This window comes from Natator depressus, chromosome 25, assembly GCF_965152275.1.
Source record: "Natator depressus isolate rNatDep1 chromosome 25, rNatDep2.hap1, whole genome shotgun sequence".
In the NCBI taxonomy this organism is placed as follows: domain Eukaryota; kingdom Metazoa; phylum Chordata; order Testudines; family Cheloniidae; genus Natator; species Natator depressus.
The window spans coordinates 12689958-12708121 of NC_134258.1; the positions used below are offsets into that span (position 1 = coordinate 12689958).

At 57.5% G+C, this 18164-nt stretch overlaps 1 protein-coding gene and 1 long non-coding RNA gene across 2 annotated transcripts; both read right to left on the minus strand.

Annotated features, from left to right (window-relative positions):
* Nucleotides 1-699: 699 nt before the first annotated feature.
* On the minus strand, nt 700-11089 carry LOC141977712 (uncharacterized). Its single transcript, XM_074939322.1, has 4 exons — nt 11036-11089; nt 7973-8993; nt 3799-4012; nt 700-2864 (listed from the first exon to the last, which is right to left on the minus strand). Exons 2-4 carry the CDS (start codon nt 8847-8849, stop codon nt 2651-2653), a joined length of 1305 nt encoding a protein of 434 aa, XP_074795423.1. The 5' UTR covers nt 8850-8993; nt 11036-11089; the 3' UTR covers nt 700-2650.
* A 4478-nt stretch (nt 11090-15567) lies between these two features.
* LOC141977643 (uncharacterized) lies at nt 15568-17583 on the minus strand. Its single transcript, XR_012636253.1, has 3 exons — nt 17424-17583; nt 16243-16338; nt 15568-15700 (listed from the first exon to the last, which is right to left on the minus strand). It is a non-coding gene; the product is annotated as an uncharacterized LOC141977643 (long non-coding RNA).
* Nucleotides 17584-18164: the final 581 nt, after the last annotated feature.

Genomic DNA, 18164 nt, shown 5'->3' on the forward strand with positions numbered 1-18164 from the left:
CAGAGCTGACGCCTCCTCTCTTGGTGCACGCAGGTTGGACTGGAGTAGCAGAACCAACCCTATGGGCTGCCATGACCCCTGCATTGGCTACCACTACCCTGCTCCCGCATCCCTGAGCCTCAGGGGCTGGAGAGTCAGGTGGGGGGGGGGCTCCGTGCTCCTCTGCGCCTGTCCCTGGCTGGAGCTCAGCCAGCGTGGCTCCTGGGGGCTACTGCACTGGCCAAAGGGTTGGCCCAGGGCTGCAGCATTGCTACAGCAGCCCAGCAGGTGTTCAGGGTATCGCCTTCCCCGCCCCGAAGGGAGGGAGAGGATTTTCCAGTCCCCTGGCCCTCTTCTTGCTGGAGGAGGGCATTTGGCACCTCAAATGCCTGTTTAGCTGTGAGCCGATGCAGCTTTGCAGGTGGGGGGGGGGAATGTTAAGCTGCTAGCTGTACGGCTTGGCCCACAGAGCCCCGGGGGTCTTGCTAGGTAACGAAGGACCAAGCCTTGATCTCTTCAGCCCAGAGCATCAGAGGCCTTTAGGAACCTAATGCCCATTGAAAGCAATCGCAGAACAGCCTTCGGCACCAAGCTGCGAGGCTCTGGGCCTGCCCTCCTGCAACCAGCTCCCGCCATGGCTTTGTGCTGCCGAAATCCCTCAGTAACAGAAGCAGCACTTCCTGAAGAGGTAGAAACAATATTTTATTTTGTTCAGAGGTTTTTGCCCAGGGAGTTTCTACAAGGACCCAGCTGAGCAGAGGGGTGGCCACTCTCACTACACGTAATGGCCTTTTTGTGCCGGAAGGAGCCAGCCAGACCCTCCGCTTGGATTTCAAGGCAGTTCTAGCAGCTGTGGAGCTGGGCCCAGGCCTGCACAATGGTTGTGCAAGTAGAGGAGGGAGGCAGGTTTCTGTTCCACGAACAGAACTGAGGGGCTTGGCCTTGGGGGCAGCTTAGACTCAAGTTTCCCTTCTCAGAATTCACCGTTCAGGTGCTGTCACCTCTGGGCAGAGCGGAAGTGGGGAATTACCTCTGCTCAGCCAGGGAAGGGAATACTCCGTCCTGGCAATAATCCTTGGCAGGGAGCAGGGGGGTGGCAAAGGGAGGAAGCCTAGAGCCTGGGTGGGTGTTTTTCTGCCTCGGGCAGTGGTGGTGGAGTTAGAATCCTTCATGGTGATCAGACTGAGAGGTGAGGTGAGATCTTTTATTGGCCTGACTTCTGGGGGTGAGGGACAATAAAAGAGATGTCCCCACCAGTCTTGTCTCTGTAAGGTCCTGGGCCCAGCACTGCATATTGACACAACACCACTCCATGTCCCCGCCCAACAGCACTAACAGCCGTCTCCTGTCACACTACAAACAACCAGCTCCCCTTCCACCCGCTGCTTACCAGCCACACGGGCTTGCTCCTGCCCCCTGCATCCCACACAGCTCACCAGACAGCATCCACGCTCCTCCCACAGCCAGTCCAATTTCCCATTCCTCTGTACCAATCGTCACTCTACTGCTCTGGGAGCAAGGGGCACCCCCCGTGGGGAGCAGGGCAATGCTGGATCAAGTCCATTGGCTGCTGCTCTGCTCCAGCTCGTCACTGAATGGGATGAAATCCTCTCTCCCAGCAAGCCACCGCTGCCCCTCTTAAATCAGAAAGTCACTTTGATCAAGAGTATTTGGGATCATAAATGCACAGAGAAGGGCTTAATCCCCCCCAGCCACTCACAGAACTGAGTACCTGGCCTGTGCCTGCAGTCGGTGTTATGTAACTTGCCGGTACTTGTGGGGGTTGGGTGGCAGAGAAAGGAAAGGACAGCTCCTCTGGGCACTGCTACGGGTGCCAGACCCATGTTTGTGAGGTGCCCCGGCCCCGTGGAGGAAATAGCAATAAAAACACCAGAGCTGTAGCTGAGAATTTCAGAGCCTTCTCCTGGGAGTTCTGGCTAATTTTCAAGGGCAACCAAGCCAGGCTTTTGACCCAGGTCTGGCCACGTGACCCAATCTGCCAGGATTAGCATGTCCTTAGGACGCAGTTGCTCATCTCTCTGCCCTGGCTGCAGCAGCATGCCAGAGGGAGGTAGGACCAGGCCACATCAAAGGGAGAGGCTAAAGCCCCTCTCCTCTGGGCTCAGATTAACCTTGGCCATGCTGCGGAGACAGCTGTGCCCCTGGCACACAGCACGGGATGGAGGGAGGGAGAGACCAGGCTTGAAGGGGATCTCCCTGGGCAAGAATCTCTATCAGTTACAGTATCTCCTAGGAGCTGGTGCTGTTTTGCATGCTGCAGGCGTTCGGATGGGAAAAGCCCTTCCCACACTGTGCTGTTTGGTAGCACAGTGCTGGGCCCTGCTGCTCTGCGGTGTCTTAGTGACCGTAGGGTGGAGGTTGCTAAGAAGTTGCCTTCAGCTGTGGGGCTCTTCCATCACTCAGCCCTGCCCAGCTGTGGGGGGCAAGGGGCGGGGGGGGGGAGAGACACAGCTGGGGAGGGGCCAAAGCAGGGATGCAAACAGGGTAGCACGGCAGCTTTATGCTGCCTTGTGCACTGACCCAAGCCAGGTGGAGCAGCTGTTGTGACCGGCTGGCTGGTTGGCTGAGAGGTAACAGGACGTCCCTCCAGGGTCCAGAGTTGGAGGCTGCTGGAGCTCACGACTCTCCCCGTCCTGGGCCATCTCCTCCTTCAAGTGCTTTGGGTCGCCGGCTCCCACGTGGGGGCAGGCGTGGCCCCACCACCGGCCCCACCCGCTGGAGAGGGCGCGAAGAGGAAGGCGAAGCCCAGGTCGTACAGACAGAACAGGTTGTAGCCAGTCATCGCCAGGGCCGGGAAGAAAGCGAGTCCGAAGCCAAAGCCACGGTAAGCACTGCCGACGTGGAGGCTGATCCAGTAACAGCATCTGCAGCACAAAGGGCAGAGAGTTCGCTACCCGTCCCCGGCGCACCAGAGGGCCGAGGGCAGCTCGCCAGGTGACTAGCACATGTAGTGCCCAGCAGTGGTGCGTGATAAGGATGGACCCCCTGCCCCGGGGAGCTTACGCAATTCATGGAGAACAGGAGCGGAGACCAGGGTGGGGGAGAACATGAGGATCATGCAGTTACTTGGGAGGTTAAAGGTCCAAGTGGCTGAGATCATCTCTATCCAGTACCCATCATAGCCTCCCCCGGCCGTTCATTTGACACCAAGTCATTCCTCGCCCAGGCTGCAGACTCTTGCTGAAAGCTCCCCCAGCCCTCCCCAGTCTAAGAAATCAGCCAGCCAAGGAGATGCAATCAGGGTTAAACACCTGCCAAAGAGATCCGGCTCAGAACATGGCTGGAAATAAACAAGAGGCTCTGAGAAGCTCTCCTGTGTGTTACATCACGGTAGCGCCTACTGACTTCTACAGCCTGACCGCTCGGTGGGTGCTGCTCCGGGCCGGCACGCAGCCATGCCGATGGGGGAAGGAGGTTTCTGGAAGGCAGCGCAGCCCGAGCAATGGGCCAGGAATCCCTCACGACGGTCCTGAGGCAAGCAACAGGCCGGGAGGGGCCACCAGCTCAGTGGGGAGATGCAGTTAGAGGGGACGCGAGGGGAACTACACCCAAAACAGCTCAATGCTTCAGTTCCCACTGAAGAGCCAGATCCTCAACTGGTGTGAACTGGCTTCAGTGGAGCGACGATGGGCAAGAGCGGTGCGTCAGGCCCCCGAGTTGTGTCTCTACTAAGGAGGGGCCGGACAAGAAGCATTTAACTGAATCTCTGTGGGGTGCAGGACGGGGTGGGGGGGGAGAGGATTAACTGGGTGCATTGTCCATGCTGCCCACTGGCCATCCCTGGTCCCAGCGTCTCACCTGCCAATGGAGAAGAGCCCGGCCAGGATGGGGATGAGGCGCAGGTGCTCCTGGGCCAGGAATGTGGCCAGCACCACCATGTTGAGGCCGAAGATGACAAACTGCTCCATGGAGCTGGTGACATACAACCGGTGGAGCAGGACAGGCGGGGAGCGCGTGTCCAGCGGGTCAATGGCCACCGAGCAGAGCTTGGCGAGAGCCCCGAACATAACACCTAGGGGCAGGGCGGGTTGAGGGGAGAAGGGGAGAGGCTTGCATCAGACACCATAGCCAAACTCAGGCTCCTTCATGCTTCTGAGCGCCGATTCGAGGCCCTGCCGTGCTCTTGCTGAGACAGAGCCACTCTCGGCCAACAGCACCAGCAAATACAGCACCACCCCCCATGTTCCCTGTCCCCAGACAAAAGAGCTTGTGGGCTTGGCAGAGCCCGGGGGTAAATGTGGCTCACCCAGTCCCTGGATACAACTCCTCCCTATTTTATCAGTACCCGTTCAGTGACCACCACGTGCTCGGAGCTGTACTAGACCAAGAGTTTATAGGGCCCAGAGTACTGGGCATTTAGGGAAGACCACTGCAGAGATTAGGGTGGCACTCAAGTGACCCAGCTTCAATTCCCTGCTCTGCCAGACTTCTTACATGGCCTTGGGCAGATCACAGCCTCTCTGCACCACAGAGCCCCAGCCCTGCCCTGCCTCACAGGGAGTTAAGGAGGATGAAGATTGTGAGATGCTCAGGCACTACGACAATAGGAGCCATAAATACCCTAGATAGATGGCAGCCAGGACTTCTGGGTTCTATCTGTGGTTCTGCCACTGTCTGTAACCTCAGGTGAGTCATTCAGCAGCTGCATGCCTCAGTTTCCCCATCTGTACCATGGTGATAATAAGCATCAATCTCAATGCAAAGCCCTAGGCACTAATGTACCAGTGGACGGAGATACCTCTCAGAGGGCTGAGTCCGTTGGCTGGCGAGGCACAAGGCAGGACACAGTGGGCCCCAGGAGCAGAAGCATGAGACACGCACCTGATCCTACACTTAAAGCCTTGAATGTGTGGTTGCACTCCATCCTGTGTGTCCTGCTACCTGTCTCCTGCTGAGCCGAGAGGCCAGCAATCTGCATGTCACTCGGGCTAAACCTAACCCACCATGCAAGAAGGGGAAGCCTCGGTTTGTAAGTCTCAGGGGGCAACCAGGACTCTCCCCCCTGTACAGGCTGCAGCAATCAATGTCACTCAAAGGTCAGACGTGCTACCCTTCCTCCTCCCCAGCTGATACCCCCGCCGCCCCTCATCAGAAAGCCTCCTGGTCGCAGTGAGATTTTCTCCCCTGAATTAATTCCCTGGCAGACAGGAATCAAAAGCCACGATCAAACATTCAAGGGCAGGTGGAGCTGACTGCCCTGATCTGGCAAGTGCCAGCAGAGGCTCAGAACTGGGTCACTAGGTGGGGAAGGTCGGGCGGGGAGGGGTCCCTTTTGATCCCTCCCCACACAGCTTCTTACCAGATGCAGATGAAAGTTATTAGTGCATGGAACACAGAGAGGGCAAATTTCCCACGAGTGCAGCTTTTTTGGGGCAGGGTCTGGAACCTAGATCATGGGGCAGGGCCGTGTTTGTGCAGATCACGGGTCCCGTGCCATGCCAGGGGGACTTCCATACATGACCATCCTACAAATAATCATTATAAGGGACTGACTCAGGGACCGGATGCTCAGGAGGTGCACAGCAAATTCGCATGAGCAGTGAGTCCAGGCCTCCACCCACCCAGCACCCAGTGAAAGGAGAGGATAAGCCAGCTGGTCATGCAAAGCCCAGTGCATTCAGCCCACTGCATGCCTCCAGACTAGACATCCAAGGCCCATCTAAGTCCCTAGATAGGTGCCTTTGGTTTAGCGTCTGATCAGACTCTCCCTAAGCTCAGGGGCTGGCTAGGCAGCTGTTGCAGCAGCTCCCACTCCTCTCTCATTAAGGCAGGAATGCTGGGCTCAGGGATCCTTCCAAAATCCAATTCCAGGCCAACAGCCCTGTGTTTGCTCCCTGTCCCGCTTGCTGTTTACAGAGATAACAAAGAGGAATGTTCTCTGTAATTAAACCGTCTCCCCAAGTGCCTTCCACGGGAGATGGACGGGGGCTGGGGCCCGGCAACGTTCATCCCCTGTGCTGACAGCACCGAGACAGCGGGAGACGCGTACAAGTGGCAGAAGTGCCCAGGCCAGGGAGCAGCTGGGCATGGGAGATGGAGCTCGGGTGGCTGGAGATGGGAGTCAGGCCCAGAGGACATTCCTGGCTTGGCTGGTGGTGGAAAGGTCTCTGCCAGAACTAGGGGCACTTGGGGGGCTTAACTGGAAATCAAAGCAGTGACCGTGCATTGGGGCGACTTCTTTTTCCCTGTAGACTCCAGCTCTGCCACTCCCCCTGCTTGTGAAATAACCAGCTGTTCTCAGCCATCAGGGAGGGGACTGGGGATCTGGCAGGTCTTCTCCATGGCCCATAAGCGAGGTCTCTGCAGGCATCTGCAGCCCCACACACGCTGCTCCGACCCATGGTGGGAGTATTGTGCTCCTGCCACGGAGGGGCTGAGACTCCGCAGTGAGCTATAGGACAGTAGGCTCCAGGGGCCATGTCTGCCCTGCAAGGGCGACCTCGCAGCACTCACTAGAAGCCTGAGCCAAACAGATCCAGTGGAGCCTAGGGAGGTGGTGGAATCTCCATCCTTACAGGTTTTTACAGCCTGGCTTGACAAAGCCCTGACGGGAATGATTTAGTTGGGGTTGGTCCTGCGTTGAGCAGGGGGTTGGACTTGATGACCTCCTGAGGTCCCATCCAATCCTGATATTCTATGATCCTATGAAACACTCCAATGGCCTTTGGATCAGGCCCTGAGCAGCCATAGTCCTGCCCCAGCAGGCGCTGGGCTCAATGCAAAACCCGGGACAGATTATAACAGGGCTGGTGCCACAGTCCCGGTTTGGAATCAAGAGCGGGATCTCCCCAGGACATCAGAGGGTGATGGGTCACGATTGGTGGCTGTTCTGGGAGTTGTCCACTCCTGGCCCCACTTATAGGGAGATTTCCATTGTCAAGTCAATGCACATTGCAGAGACCCCACTGCTGGGTAACAAGGATCAATTGGTGACGGGGGCTGGCAAGCCCCAGCCACATGGCACCCCATGGAAAGCAATCAGCACACAAAGAAATTAACTGGGGTGGGGACCACATCGTCCCTCTTCTGCATTCAGCACCATGGCCAGAGCAGGGAGGGAAGTGGGAAATGAGAAGGTAGAGGGGAACCCCAGCTGAGGGCAGCCCAATCAGCCATCCAGCCCAGTGTGCCTGCACTGGGCAGATGCACCCGCACTTGCTGGGGGTCCAGGGAGCAGCTTAGCTGGTGACACCATCCCATATGGCACCAGGCCCAGTAGGAAGTGGCTTTTCTGTCACCAACAGGGCAGAGTGAATGTCTTGGTATCTCGTGTTGCAGAGCATGGAAAGTCTGCTGCCCTTGGGACTCCAGACCCTTTCACAAGAGCCTAAGTGAGGGATCCAAAATGAACGGAGGAAGGTCTCCAGAGAGGGGAGCCCCTCACAAATACCCATGTGCCCAAGGGGGCTAAGGCCAAGACATAGGAGTCAATAGAAAGATCCTGAGACCCTTGTGTGAGGGTCTCAAGAAAGGCAGATGGGCCAGAAGGAAAGCCGGAATTCTGCTCTCTTCATCCAGGTTCCTAAGCAGATGTTGCAATGACCCAGGTCTGAGAAATGTCAATTGCCACCCCCCTCCCCCGACAGTATCATTATCTCCATTTTACAGCAGGGTAAACTGAGGCACGGGGAAGGGCATGGCAGAGCCAGGAATAGCAGCCCCCAGCCCCCTGCTCAATAACTCTCCCTCCGATAGTCAGGACTAGAACCCTGGTGGCCAAACCAGCATCCGGACCAGCCCCTCATCACCCTGCCCCCTCGTGCAGTCGCACTGTTCACCGATGCAAGGGGTGTGCAAAACACCACCATCCCGCTTTGCACTGGGGTAAACTGCACCAGGGACAGAGCCACAATGGGTTGGGGGGCAGGCAGGCAGGGTGACAGCTTGGGTCCCCCAGAAGCTTGCCAGGAGGAGAGGAGATTCCCTCCTGACCCCTGCCCGGGCCCTGAAGCCCGACGACCCCTGGCCTTACCAAGCATGCTGGGCACCACGGCGATGAGCAGGCAGCGCAGGGCGAAGGCCGCGCGGCTGGCCAGATCCGGGCAAAGCGGCGGCTCGAAGGGCAGGAGGTAATAGAGTCCGTAGAGGACCCAGGGTGCCAGGAGCAGCGAGATGAAGACCGAGGACACGGCCTTCAGGTGGGAGCTGGTGCAGCAGCCACAGCACTTCCCCGGCGGGCGAGGGGTGGGCTCCTCGGGGCCACAGGAAACCGGCTCCACACCTGAGCCGAGGAACGGCTGCTCCTCCCTGGGGAGAGGCCGACCGGCCGCGGGGCATGCCGGCCCCTCGCTGTGGGGCTGCGCCCTGCTTGGCTCTCTGCCAGTGGGCAGATGTTCCATGTGCTGCACCATGGGGGTCTCTGCCCCCACCCTGTCCAGGAAGCAGGTCTCCTTGGGCACCGCCACCACCACACTGTCTCCAGGCCCCGCCCAGCCGGCCTCCCGTGGGTCGCAGCCCCATGGAAGGATGAGGTCTTTGGGGTCCATTGCCATGGGAAGCCTGGGGTCCCCCTGCACCGTGGAAGGCCGGGGGTCCTCCCCCAGGAGAGGCCCAGCCCCCTGGCTATGTATCCCCTCCACCGGCTCAGCCTCTGGGCCTGGAGAGTCGCTTGTAGCCAGGCTGAGGGAGGCCTCCTCCTCGGAGGTGGAGTGCAGCTCCTCGACGGAGGACTCGGGGCTGTCGGAGACAGGCGCCAGGGAGATCTGGGTGTCCAGGTCCAGGAAGGGTGAGAAGGAGAGGCGGCTCGGGTCTATGTCCTGCAGCTGGTCGATGAGGTCGGCAATGGAATCCTTGACACTGTCAAACTCCCGCAGCTGGTGGCAGCTGGCTGGGGCCTTGGGGGCTGTCATGGCTGGAGGGGTGGGGCTGCAAGGCAGAGACTCGTCAGAGCCCGGGGGAGAGAACAGGGTGTCCGACCCCCCTCCTGTCCCTGGCGATCCCCAGGGCTCATCCGCTCTCCTGGCAGGTGGGTCTCACCATCATGGAGGGGGAATCTGAGAGACAGAGAGGGGAAGGGTCTTGCTTAAGGCAACCCCACAAATCAGTACCAGAGCCAGGGAAAGGACCTGGCCGTCCTGACTCCTGGGCTCCCTTGCTCTAACTCCTAGACCCTGTTCCCCTCAGAGGTGGGAAGTCCAGATTCTCACCTCTGAGCTAACTGGTGGGACTCCTGACTCCCAGCCCCCTGCTCTAACCACTAGACCCCACTCCATGTCATTGCTCCTGGGAAAATGCAATATGCCAATCTCTTCCAGCAAGGTTTCTCATGGGGGGGGGGGGTAGGGACTGACAGGGACATTTTATTGGATTTGATTTGATGCCTGAAAAGCAGCTGTCACTGCAGATCTTTCTGGGGGGAGGGGGAGCTCCATGTTATGTGGGGCAGGATTTCTCTTGGAGGGACAGGTGCTGTGATCCCCTCTCTCCTGCTGGCCCCGAGGATCAGGGCTAGGGGCTCCGTGCTCTTAGCGGAGACAGGCCTCTGCTTCCCCGGGGAGCAGGCTCCTCCTGTAGCCTGAAGATGCGGCTGAGACCCCGGAGCCAGATGGAGGGTGCCATCCCTGGGAAAGTGCTATGCAGACCCAGGGCTCCCATCGGGGCAGAGCCCTGCTGCCCCACAGCTTGTGAAGGGGGCTGGGATGGGGCTGGAGGCCAGCTCCAGCTGGCCAGTGTGCAGTCTGGATTTCAGACCCCAGGGGGTCCAGGTGTGACAGGAGCCAGGGGGTTCAGGGAGGGGGGGGGCTTTGTCTCCACACAGGCTGCAGGAGGGATGAATGGGCCACTGAGCAGAAATTTCCCCAGTCTAAGACAGAACTCGTCCCTCCCCCAACGCAGGAGACAGGGGCCCTGTGGGGCACAGCCCATGGGCTGGATGAGCCCTCAGGGATAGCCCCCGAACGTGCCATGGGGAAACTGTGTCCTTCTAACAGGGCCTCTTCACTGCAGTGGGACAGAGGACAAGTGACCCACACCCACGGGTGCCATGTTGCTGGGATACGGGAATCGCCTTGGTGCACAGATCAATGGGGCGGCTCCTTGGGAATCCCATCTCTGCTACCAGCCAAATCTGGGAGGAGAACTGCCCCACAATGCACCTGGATGGGGAATATTATCCCACAGGGAGGTGGTCCCCCCTCCCCCAGCCAGCCATCGGCTCCAGCCCTGGAGCTGGAAGCGAAGTTGCTGGACCCAGTCCTATGTACTGTGATCTGGGAGATACCTGGGTGGGGCTGGGGGGGTTAAAGGCACGCAGGGCTCCTAAGCAAACAGGTCTCGTTGGTCTTCCCTCTGCCTCCCCCCTTTCTGGGACAGCAGCATCCTCAGCGCAGCTGGGAAATTACACCAACCTCCCCCCCCCCCGCACATATCAAAGCGTTTCACGGTTGCTCCCAGGCTAGGAAAATGGGGTAACTTGTGTCCCTCCAAGATCTCCACTGCCCCCCTCCTCCCATGCTGATGGAAAGCAGAGAAGAGACATCTCAGTGAAACTCCACCTCCCCACCCCACCGTGTCTCGGTCCGGGGGCCCCAGCCAAAGCCGGCCCCTCAGAGCGACCCTAAGTTAGACAAGGAGAGGACTCTCCCCCCAACTCTAGTGAGATGGGAGGGCAATGGGGGGGGGTCCCTGCTCTGTTAGGAAAAGGTCACTTCGAACAGAGTCGAGAGCTCAGAATACAAATGGATTTGAAACCTTCAGCCCCCCCAGCCCTTTCCCCTCCATGCCCCCCTATCCATCCCTGCCCCTATTGCCCCAACTGTCCCCCACATCCAGCCCTGCCCCCTCCATGCCCCCCCCACATCCACCCCTGCCCCCATTGCCCAACTGCTCCCCACATCCAACCCTTCCCCCTCCATGCCCCCCCACATCCACCCCGTCCCTACCCCCTCTGTATCGCCCCCAACAACCACCATCCACCTCCCCCGTCAACCCGGTCCCCTACATCCAACCCCCGAGCCTGCCCCCCATTCCAAATCACCTCCCTCCGACCTGCCCCCCATCTCCAGGCCCCGTCCCTCCTGCGCCCCGGCCGGCTCACCGCGTCCCCCGGGACTCTCCGCGCAGCGCCCGGGCTCGGCTCAGTCTCGGCAGCGAGTTTGAATGAAAACGCGAGTTAAGTTTCGTGCCTGGCCAAGGCGGCTCCCCCCCGCCCCGGCCCGGCCCATCCCCGCCGCTGGGCGGGGCCGGCCGCGGCCCCTAACCCGGGCCACATGGCTCTGAGCCCGCCAGCGGAGGATCCCAAAGCGCTTTGCAGACTCACCCTGCCGGGGAGGGGGGATTCTGGGGCCCGATTCTGCGCCGCTCACTCCCCGGTGAGTCGGGAGCCATTCAGCAGAGGCAGCCAACGCAGGAGCAGAGACCTTCAGCCCCCCCCTCCCCGCAGTCCCCTCTAAGGCCCAGCACTGTCCTTGTCCCTTCTCCAGCTGCAGTGGCAGCATGGGCCAGTGGGTAAGGGCATGGAGTGGGGCATAGGCCAGTGCCTCACTTTCCCCCTCTTGCCCCTTTAGGCTGTAAAATCTTCCGTGCCCTGCTTAGCACAATGGGGGTCAGTGTTCCTGCAATACAAATACGATATGGGGAAACTGAGGCACTGAGGGAAGGGGACTTTCAAAATATTACCCAGCAAGTCCCAATGGCAGGGATTGGGACCCAGGCAGCCTGACCTCTGCTCGGCTGCTCTTACTCAAAGGGCTTCTCTGTTAGTGGTATCAACCCTTGAGAGGAGACTTGACCCCCAGCCAAGTACCTGCATGAGGAAGAGGCCCCTAGCAGCAGAGGGCTCTTTGATCTAGCAGGCAAAGGGCAGAACAAGACAAGGGCTGGAAGCAGAAATTAGATAAATCCAGCCTAGAAATAAGAGGCACATATTTGGCAGGGAGAGGAATTAACCACTGGAGCAAACTTACCTGGGGGCATGGTACGTGCTCTACCCCTTGAAGTCCAGTCCTAGTTAACAGATGCACTAGCTCAACTACAAGATATGGGCTGGACCCAGGAATCACCAGGCAGCCCTCTGCAGATCAGACTAGCTGAGTGTCAGTGTTCCTGTGGGGGGTAGATTTGATGAACTCTCAGTACCCTAAAACCAGCACCAGGGGAACGTAACTGGGTCTCAGGAATGTCCCCCCCGTAGCACTCACGTCTCGGAGGCAGGGGCCTGGGGTCCAGCTAAGAGTGCACTGCTTGGGTGTATAGGTTGAGGGCTGACCGTCCCTTTGCTGTACGGTGAGCGGGTCCTCACCCAGCACTGAAATGGTTAAAGCTGGTTCTCTCTGTGCACAGCCTCCCGGTCCCAGCCCAGCTCTTAACTTGCATGGCATGTTCCATCCCTAGATCTCAAAGCACTGTGGGCCAGGCTTACCGTCTCTATTTTACAGATGGGAAAACTGAGGCACAGATGGAGTGACTTGCCCAAGTAAACTCCACCACAGAGGCTGTGGCAGGGCCAGAAATCAAGCCCAGGTCTCCTGAATCTTAACCCCTCATGCCCATCCGTCTCACAGGATGGGAGCATGGTTCCTGCAGCTGCCCCTCTGCCTAATTCAGAGCCGCCTTGCTCATTGCCACCTTCCTCTAACAGCAGGACTCCAGCAGGGAGCCCACTCGAGCTGGGGAGACCAAAGCACAGAGAGGAAGGGACTTGCTCATGCCCCCCCCCCCCGAATCCAGGCCCCATCCCTAGCTCTAACCCCTCTTCCCACTGCCGGCCAGGGAACAGAACCCAGCTCCCCAGCCCTGTCCTGGTTGTATGGGAGCTTGAAGCACTCCTGGCTACAAAGTAGGTGTCGCACTGCACTGGGGTGGAGCTGACAGGAGCCTCCTGCAGGAAGCGTGGCCCCTGTGCAGCTGGGATTTCTCTCACTGCCCGCCCGGGGCCCTGTTGCGGGAGAGCAGTACGATTGGTGGCTACTGGTTCTCCCCCCCCCCCGCATAATAGCTTTGAGAGCTGGGCTGAAATCCTCCAGGATGGGGTGATCTAAGGGCTTCTCTGACAACAGGGCCCTTTGTTCGGCAGCGGCCATGTGCTCAGTGTTGAGAGCCCAGCAGAAGGCAGGGGGGGGCGCTGAGGATAGAGTTACACAAGCTGGTGAGGGGATCCGGCTGGATTCTACAGGGGTGGCAGAGGCAGGGTTATGCACCCAGGCTGCTATTGGCCACAGGGCTAGGCTGGGCAGCTGCTGAACCGGACCCAGGCTTCCCACCTCTGGCTACTGGGGTTTGCAGCCCCTTGTGCATGTGGAGGAATGAGGCTGGCTGGTGGGATTTCTGGTGCCACCCCCCACACACACACCCACCCCGACTCCACTGCTGTGATTGAGCTGGTGGTGGCTGGGGGAGGGGGCATTCCTCAGCTCCTGGAACAGGATGGGCCCCCCCATTTCCCGGTGGCTGGAGAAAGCAGCTAGGTCACAGTCTAGTCTCCCCCAGAAGGGAAAGGCTGGCTCAGTAACCCACTCTTCCCAGACGCCCCAGCCTGGGGCAGGGGCATCAGCTGTGGGGACTGAACCTGGGACCTCTGGGTCTAGCAGCATGACCCCCTGCCTGAGCTCAGAGACCCAGTATGGCTGGCTCTTGAGCCTTCATGTAGCCCAGGCAGAGCACCCCACGGGGGGCTGGAGGGGGTCTGTGGTGGGAATAGCTCCAGCCCAAGGCTGCACCTATAGGGGAAACTTGTGCCTATTCCAGTGAGCAGCAGCCAGGGAGCTTATGGCTGCACCTGGGCAGACACCCAAGAGAGACAGTTGGGGCTTCCCTTGTCTGGCCGCCCCTGGCTCAGAAGCAGGGCAGATTGTCCCTGCTGTACGACTGCCACCCTCTGGGGGCTACCCCAGATCTAGAACCTTACATGGCTGGGGCTGCCTGCAAGCCAGCAGCCCTTTGCCACCAGCAGCGAAGAGAGTTTCCCTCTGGCATGTGTTCTGGTGACTAGGACTGAGTCTGTGTCAGGCCATTTGCACCAAAGCAGGCAGCTGGGGGGGGGGGGGTGTAGGAGGAGAGGGGAGCAGCACAGCAGAGATGAGTAGTTGATGGTGGTTTTTTATTAAACAAAACAAGGTTACAAATAAAGAACTTTTCAAAACAAAAATTATAAGAGTCCAGCTGGGAATCTCAGCCCACGGCCCTTAAAAACAGGGAGAGGACCCAACACACAAAAATCTCTCTAACTCCACCCCAGGCTCAGCAGAGCCAGGCACAAGGGTTACACACCAGCCTTGCACATGGATGATCATGAGGGAGGTGTCTGGGGGGCAGGGAGGGAAGAATACCAACATTTGGCCTGGAAAGAGCTACTTGGCCCAGCTGAGTTGGATGGTCGACCGCTGACCCACCCCAGCTCCTTGGCCCTGGGGATGGCCTTGCTGAACACAGCACTAGCTGCTGTTACAGTTTTGAAGTGCCCGTGGCTCACTGCAGAACCCGGACTATGTGATCAGAGAGTGCCAAGCTCCCAGGGTTGCCTGTGCCAGCCTGCTCACCCAAGTGGCTCAGTTCCCAGCATGGGGGAGGGCATGTTGGCAAGACAGGGGCACACAGATTGAAAACTGAAAGCCAAGGCTGGCTGCAAATTCCCCTCCCATCAGGGCCCACCCACACTCAATCAGCCCCCTGGAGTGGCTACAGGGAGAGCCTGGCTTGCTCTCCACTGACCCACCCTGGGAAAAGAGGGAGGCCTTGAGTTGTTTTGTGGCAGGGGGAGGAAGTGCTGAGTTGGAAGAATTCAGGAGGTGAGCTACAAAGACAAGAGGCAGGTGTGAATGCACCACTAGAGAAATCTTAGCAGTGGGCAGAGCTGCACAAGCCAGCGACCATTGCCCTGGGCCCCAGCACACACTCAGATACTAGACTGTAGCCACTCTGGAACAACAAGCCTTAAATGCAGTCCTCTGGCTGAACAAACTGTCTCAAAAGGTTGTTTTTTTAAAAACTGTTTTAAGGACACCAGTTTCAAAGCCAATACAAACAGCCCAGCTTAATACAAAGATGACAACAGAATTTAAGTGGAGTTTACCTTCAGCCATTTGTATTTCTCTCAGCTCAGAGGCCGGTCAGTTTCAACTTTTGTTTCTAGTCTGTTTCACTCAGGGTCTCAAGCACTGGGACCTTGCTGCAATTCTTGGGTTGCAAAGATCTGCAGGGAAGTTGTTGCTTTGCAGAGGGAAGCTTCCTTTGTCTCCTCCTAGTTTGAAGAGCACTAAGTAAAGGGGAAGTTTTCGAAGAGTCTTCGTTTGGGTTAATATACACACCAAGATTTTCTTAATAAACTTATGAGTCCAGGTGCCCATCTAGGACACATTTAAGGGGCCTGATTTGTCAGAGGGTGGGTAAAAAACAACCCAGTCCTCTTTAAGAGGTTCTCAAGTTGGACCCCCCCCAAAACAGATACTCAAAGGCACTAGTAACTTCTGAACTGTAGCTCTTGAAAGTTGGGGGTCAGACTTGGATTTCCCCTTTAGGAAGCTACCCTCTGTGCTCATGTTAGGTTGCCAAGCTCAGTTTTCCCAGCTGGGTGTATGTGGAGAAGGAGAAGAGCGAACGTTTGCCTTGCTGCAAGCTTTGTGCCTGGGACCTTTGAGAGCAGCTCATCAGGACAGACTTCTGGGAAGGCTTTTCCCCTCTACACTTAGTCCCTGGGCAGACATCAGTCTACAGCCAGTAGCTTGCAGAGACGGTATTTCCTCCGGATTTCAGTGCGGACATCACCCTATGGGAGAGGGATTTCAAAGGGGATAGCTCAGGTGGGCAGTGCTTCGTTTGGGCCAGGGCTCAGCCCCAGCCCCTCTTTCATCACAAGTTGGAGGCAGGGGAGTTGGAGACTGTGTTGCAGTGCTGGAGATCCCAGACCTCCCGCTACTGCTCAAGTAACTCTGCCAACAGGCTCTTCTCCTTCAGTGGACCAGCCCCTGGTGGGGAAGGGGGGAGAAGATGTGGCATGTTCTGCCATTGCGTTACAGGGGCATTATTTCCTAAACAGATGATCAGCACCACTGACTCCTGAGGGTAAGAGGAGCTGATCCAGCCACTTTATTGGTAGATCAATAACCCTAGATTAGCACTGTGGAGTGGCACTACGAACCATGTTACTGCTCAGCTCGGGGCCTGTCTCCATAGAAACAGGGCACATCTGAGCCCTGAGGAGGGGCAATGCCCATGAAAGGCAAGAACGGGCGAGATCCCATCCAGCCCCTTGGTCAGCTGGGTTAGGGGGATAGTGACCGAGCTGGCTCAGCGTGCTTGTCTCCTTACCACTTGGCTAAGCTTCCCCAGCAGCGGGAGAACGCGTAGCAACTCCTCGTCCTGGCGGTCCCCCAGCCAGCCGGGGATCGGGATCCAGTTGGAAATCTGCAGAAAGAAGGAGTGTTGGCTGTGCAAGAACCAGGCAGCCCCGCCAGCCAGCAGTTAGCCAGGGGAATGTGGAGAGGTTAGAAATCCAGGGGCAAGAGTGGGGAGAAAGTGTAGACTCCTAGAGGTGCAGGGCTAGAAGGAACCTCAATCATAGAATATCAGGGTTGGAAGGGACCTCAGGAGGTATCTAGTCCAACCCCCTGCTCAAAGCAGGACCAATCCCCAATTTTTGCCCCAGATCCCTAAATGGCCCCCTCAAGGATTGAACTCAGAATCCTGGGGTTAGCAGGCCAATGCTCAAACCACTGAGCTATCCCTCCCTTCAAGAGGTCAAGTCTAAGCCCCCTGCACTGAGGTAGGACAAAGTCAACCTAAACCATCCCCGAGGGGTGTTTGTCTAACCAGTTAAACCTGCACTGATGGGGATTCCACCACTGCCCTCTGAAACCTTGCAGGACCCATTAGATACACCCTCCCCCTTGGGCAGTGAGTCACTGATAACAACTTGGGGATCAGTTGCACCCCAACCATTAGCAATTTCCTCTTGATTGCATTTCCTGGGTTTGAGAGTTTCAGGTGAGATGGTCAAAAGCCTTTTTTAAAAGGACACAACCCACCCACCCCATCATCATGTCTGTTCCCTCCCCGCCATCCACTAGGCCAGTAACCCCAAAGGAGATTAAAGGAGAACAGTAGGTTGGTTCGGTAGGATTTGTTCTGGACAGATCCAGGCTGGCTATTATCCTCCATGTGCTCACAAACGGAGCGGTTAGAATTTGGTTCCGGTATCTTTCCGGGGAGTGAAGCGAGGCAGAGTGGTCTAGAACTTCTTTGGTCCTCTTTGTACACCAGTCCTCCAAGATCTTGCCCATCCTCCAGGAGTCCCCAGAGAGAATTGCTAACAGGTCTCAGATTGCTTCAGCTGGTTCTTTAAGGACCCTAGAGTGAATTTTGTCAGGCCCTGCCAACGTGAACGTAGCTATGTATTCTTTAGCCTGCTCTTTCCCCATGTGACTTGTATTCCTTCCCCTTCGTTGTTGGTATGTTAATTGCATAGCGTTAACCATCTGATCACAACTCACCTTTCTAGCCAAGAAAGGAACAAAATAGGCATTAACCAAACACCTCCAGCTTCTTGAGGTCATCCCTTATTAGCTCTGCCTCCCCGCTAAGTGGGCTGTGCTTTCCTTTGTCTTTTATAGAACCGCATATGTCCCTTGCGAGGCATAACAGTTTGGGAATTAGCTTTTTGCACTTCACCCCCACATGTGCGATTTGTCTGGACACCTCTTCAACCATTCATCCACTTTTCCACTCTTTGTAGGATTCCTTTTTGGTTTTCAGGTCATTAAAGAGCTTCTGATGGAGCCACACTGGCCTCTTGCTATCGGCTTCTCTGGACTCCTCATGCTCTGCAGAGCTAGGGTGGGTGGGAACCCCTCTCCAAAATCCTGCTTCCTCTTGTGTTTATCCCCACTGATGGTCGGGCATGGCATATTCAGGCAAACATCCCCAGCAGGACCTCAGCAGAGAAGGGTGCAGGATTAGGACCAAGCATGGGAGACCCTGGTCTTTAGGATGAGGCTAAAGGACCCAACCTCTTGTGGTCTCTAATGCCCCTGGCACTTGGGGTGTCACTTGCTTTCAGGAGAATGCCAGAGAGGCAGAGTGTAGAATCCAGCCAGGATGCTGGGGCAATCGTACATGGGCAAGTCTTACCTTCAGCAGCCTAGCCTTGCTGGGTATTGTTTAGCTGCTGCATCACACCCCAGAAGCAGCTGCATTCCAGCAGCAGGGGAGTGCGACTGTTTGCAAAGCACCAT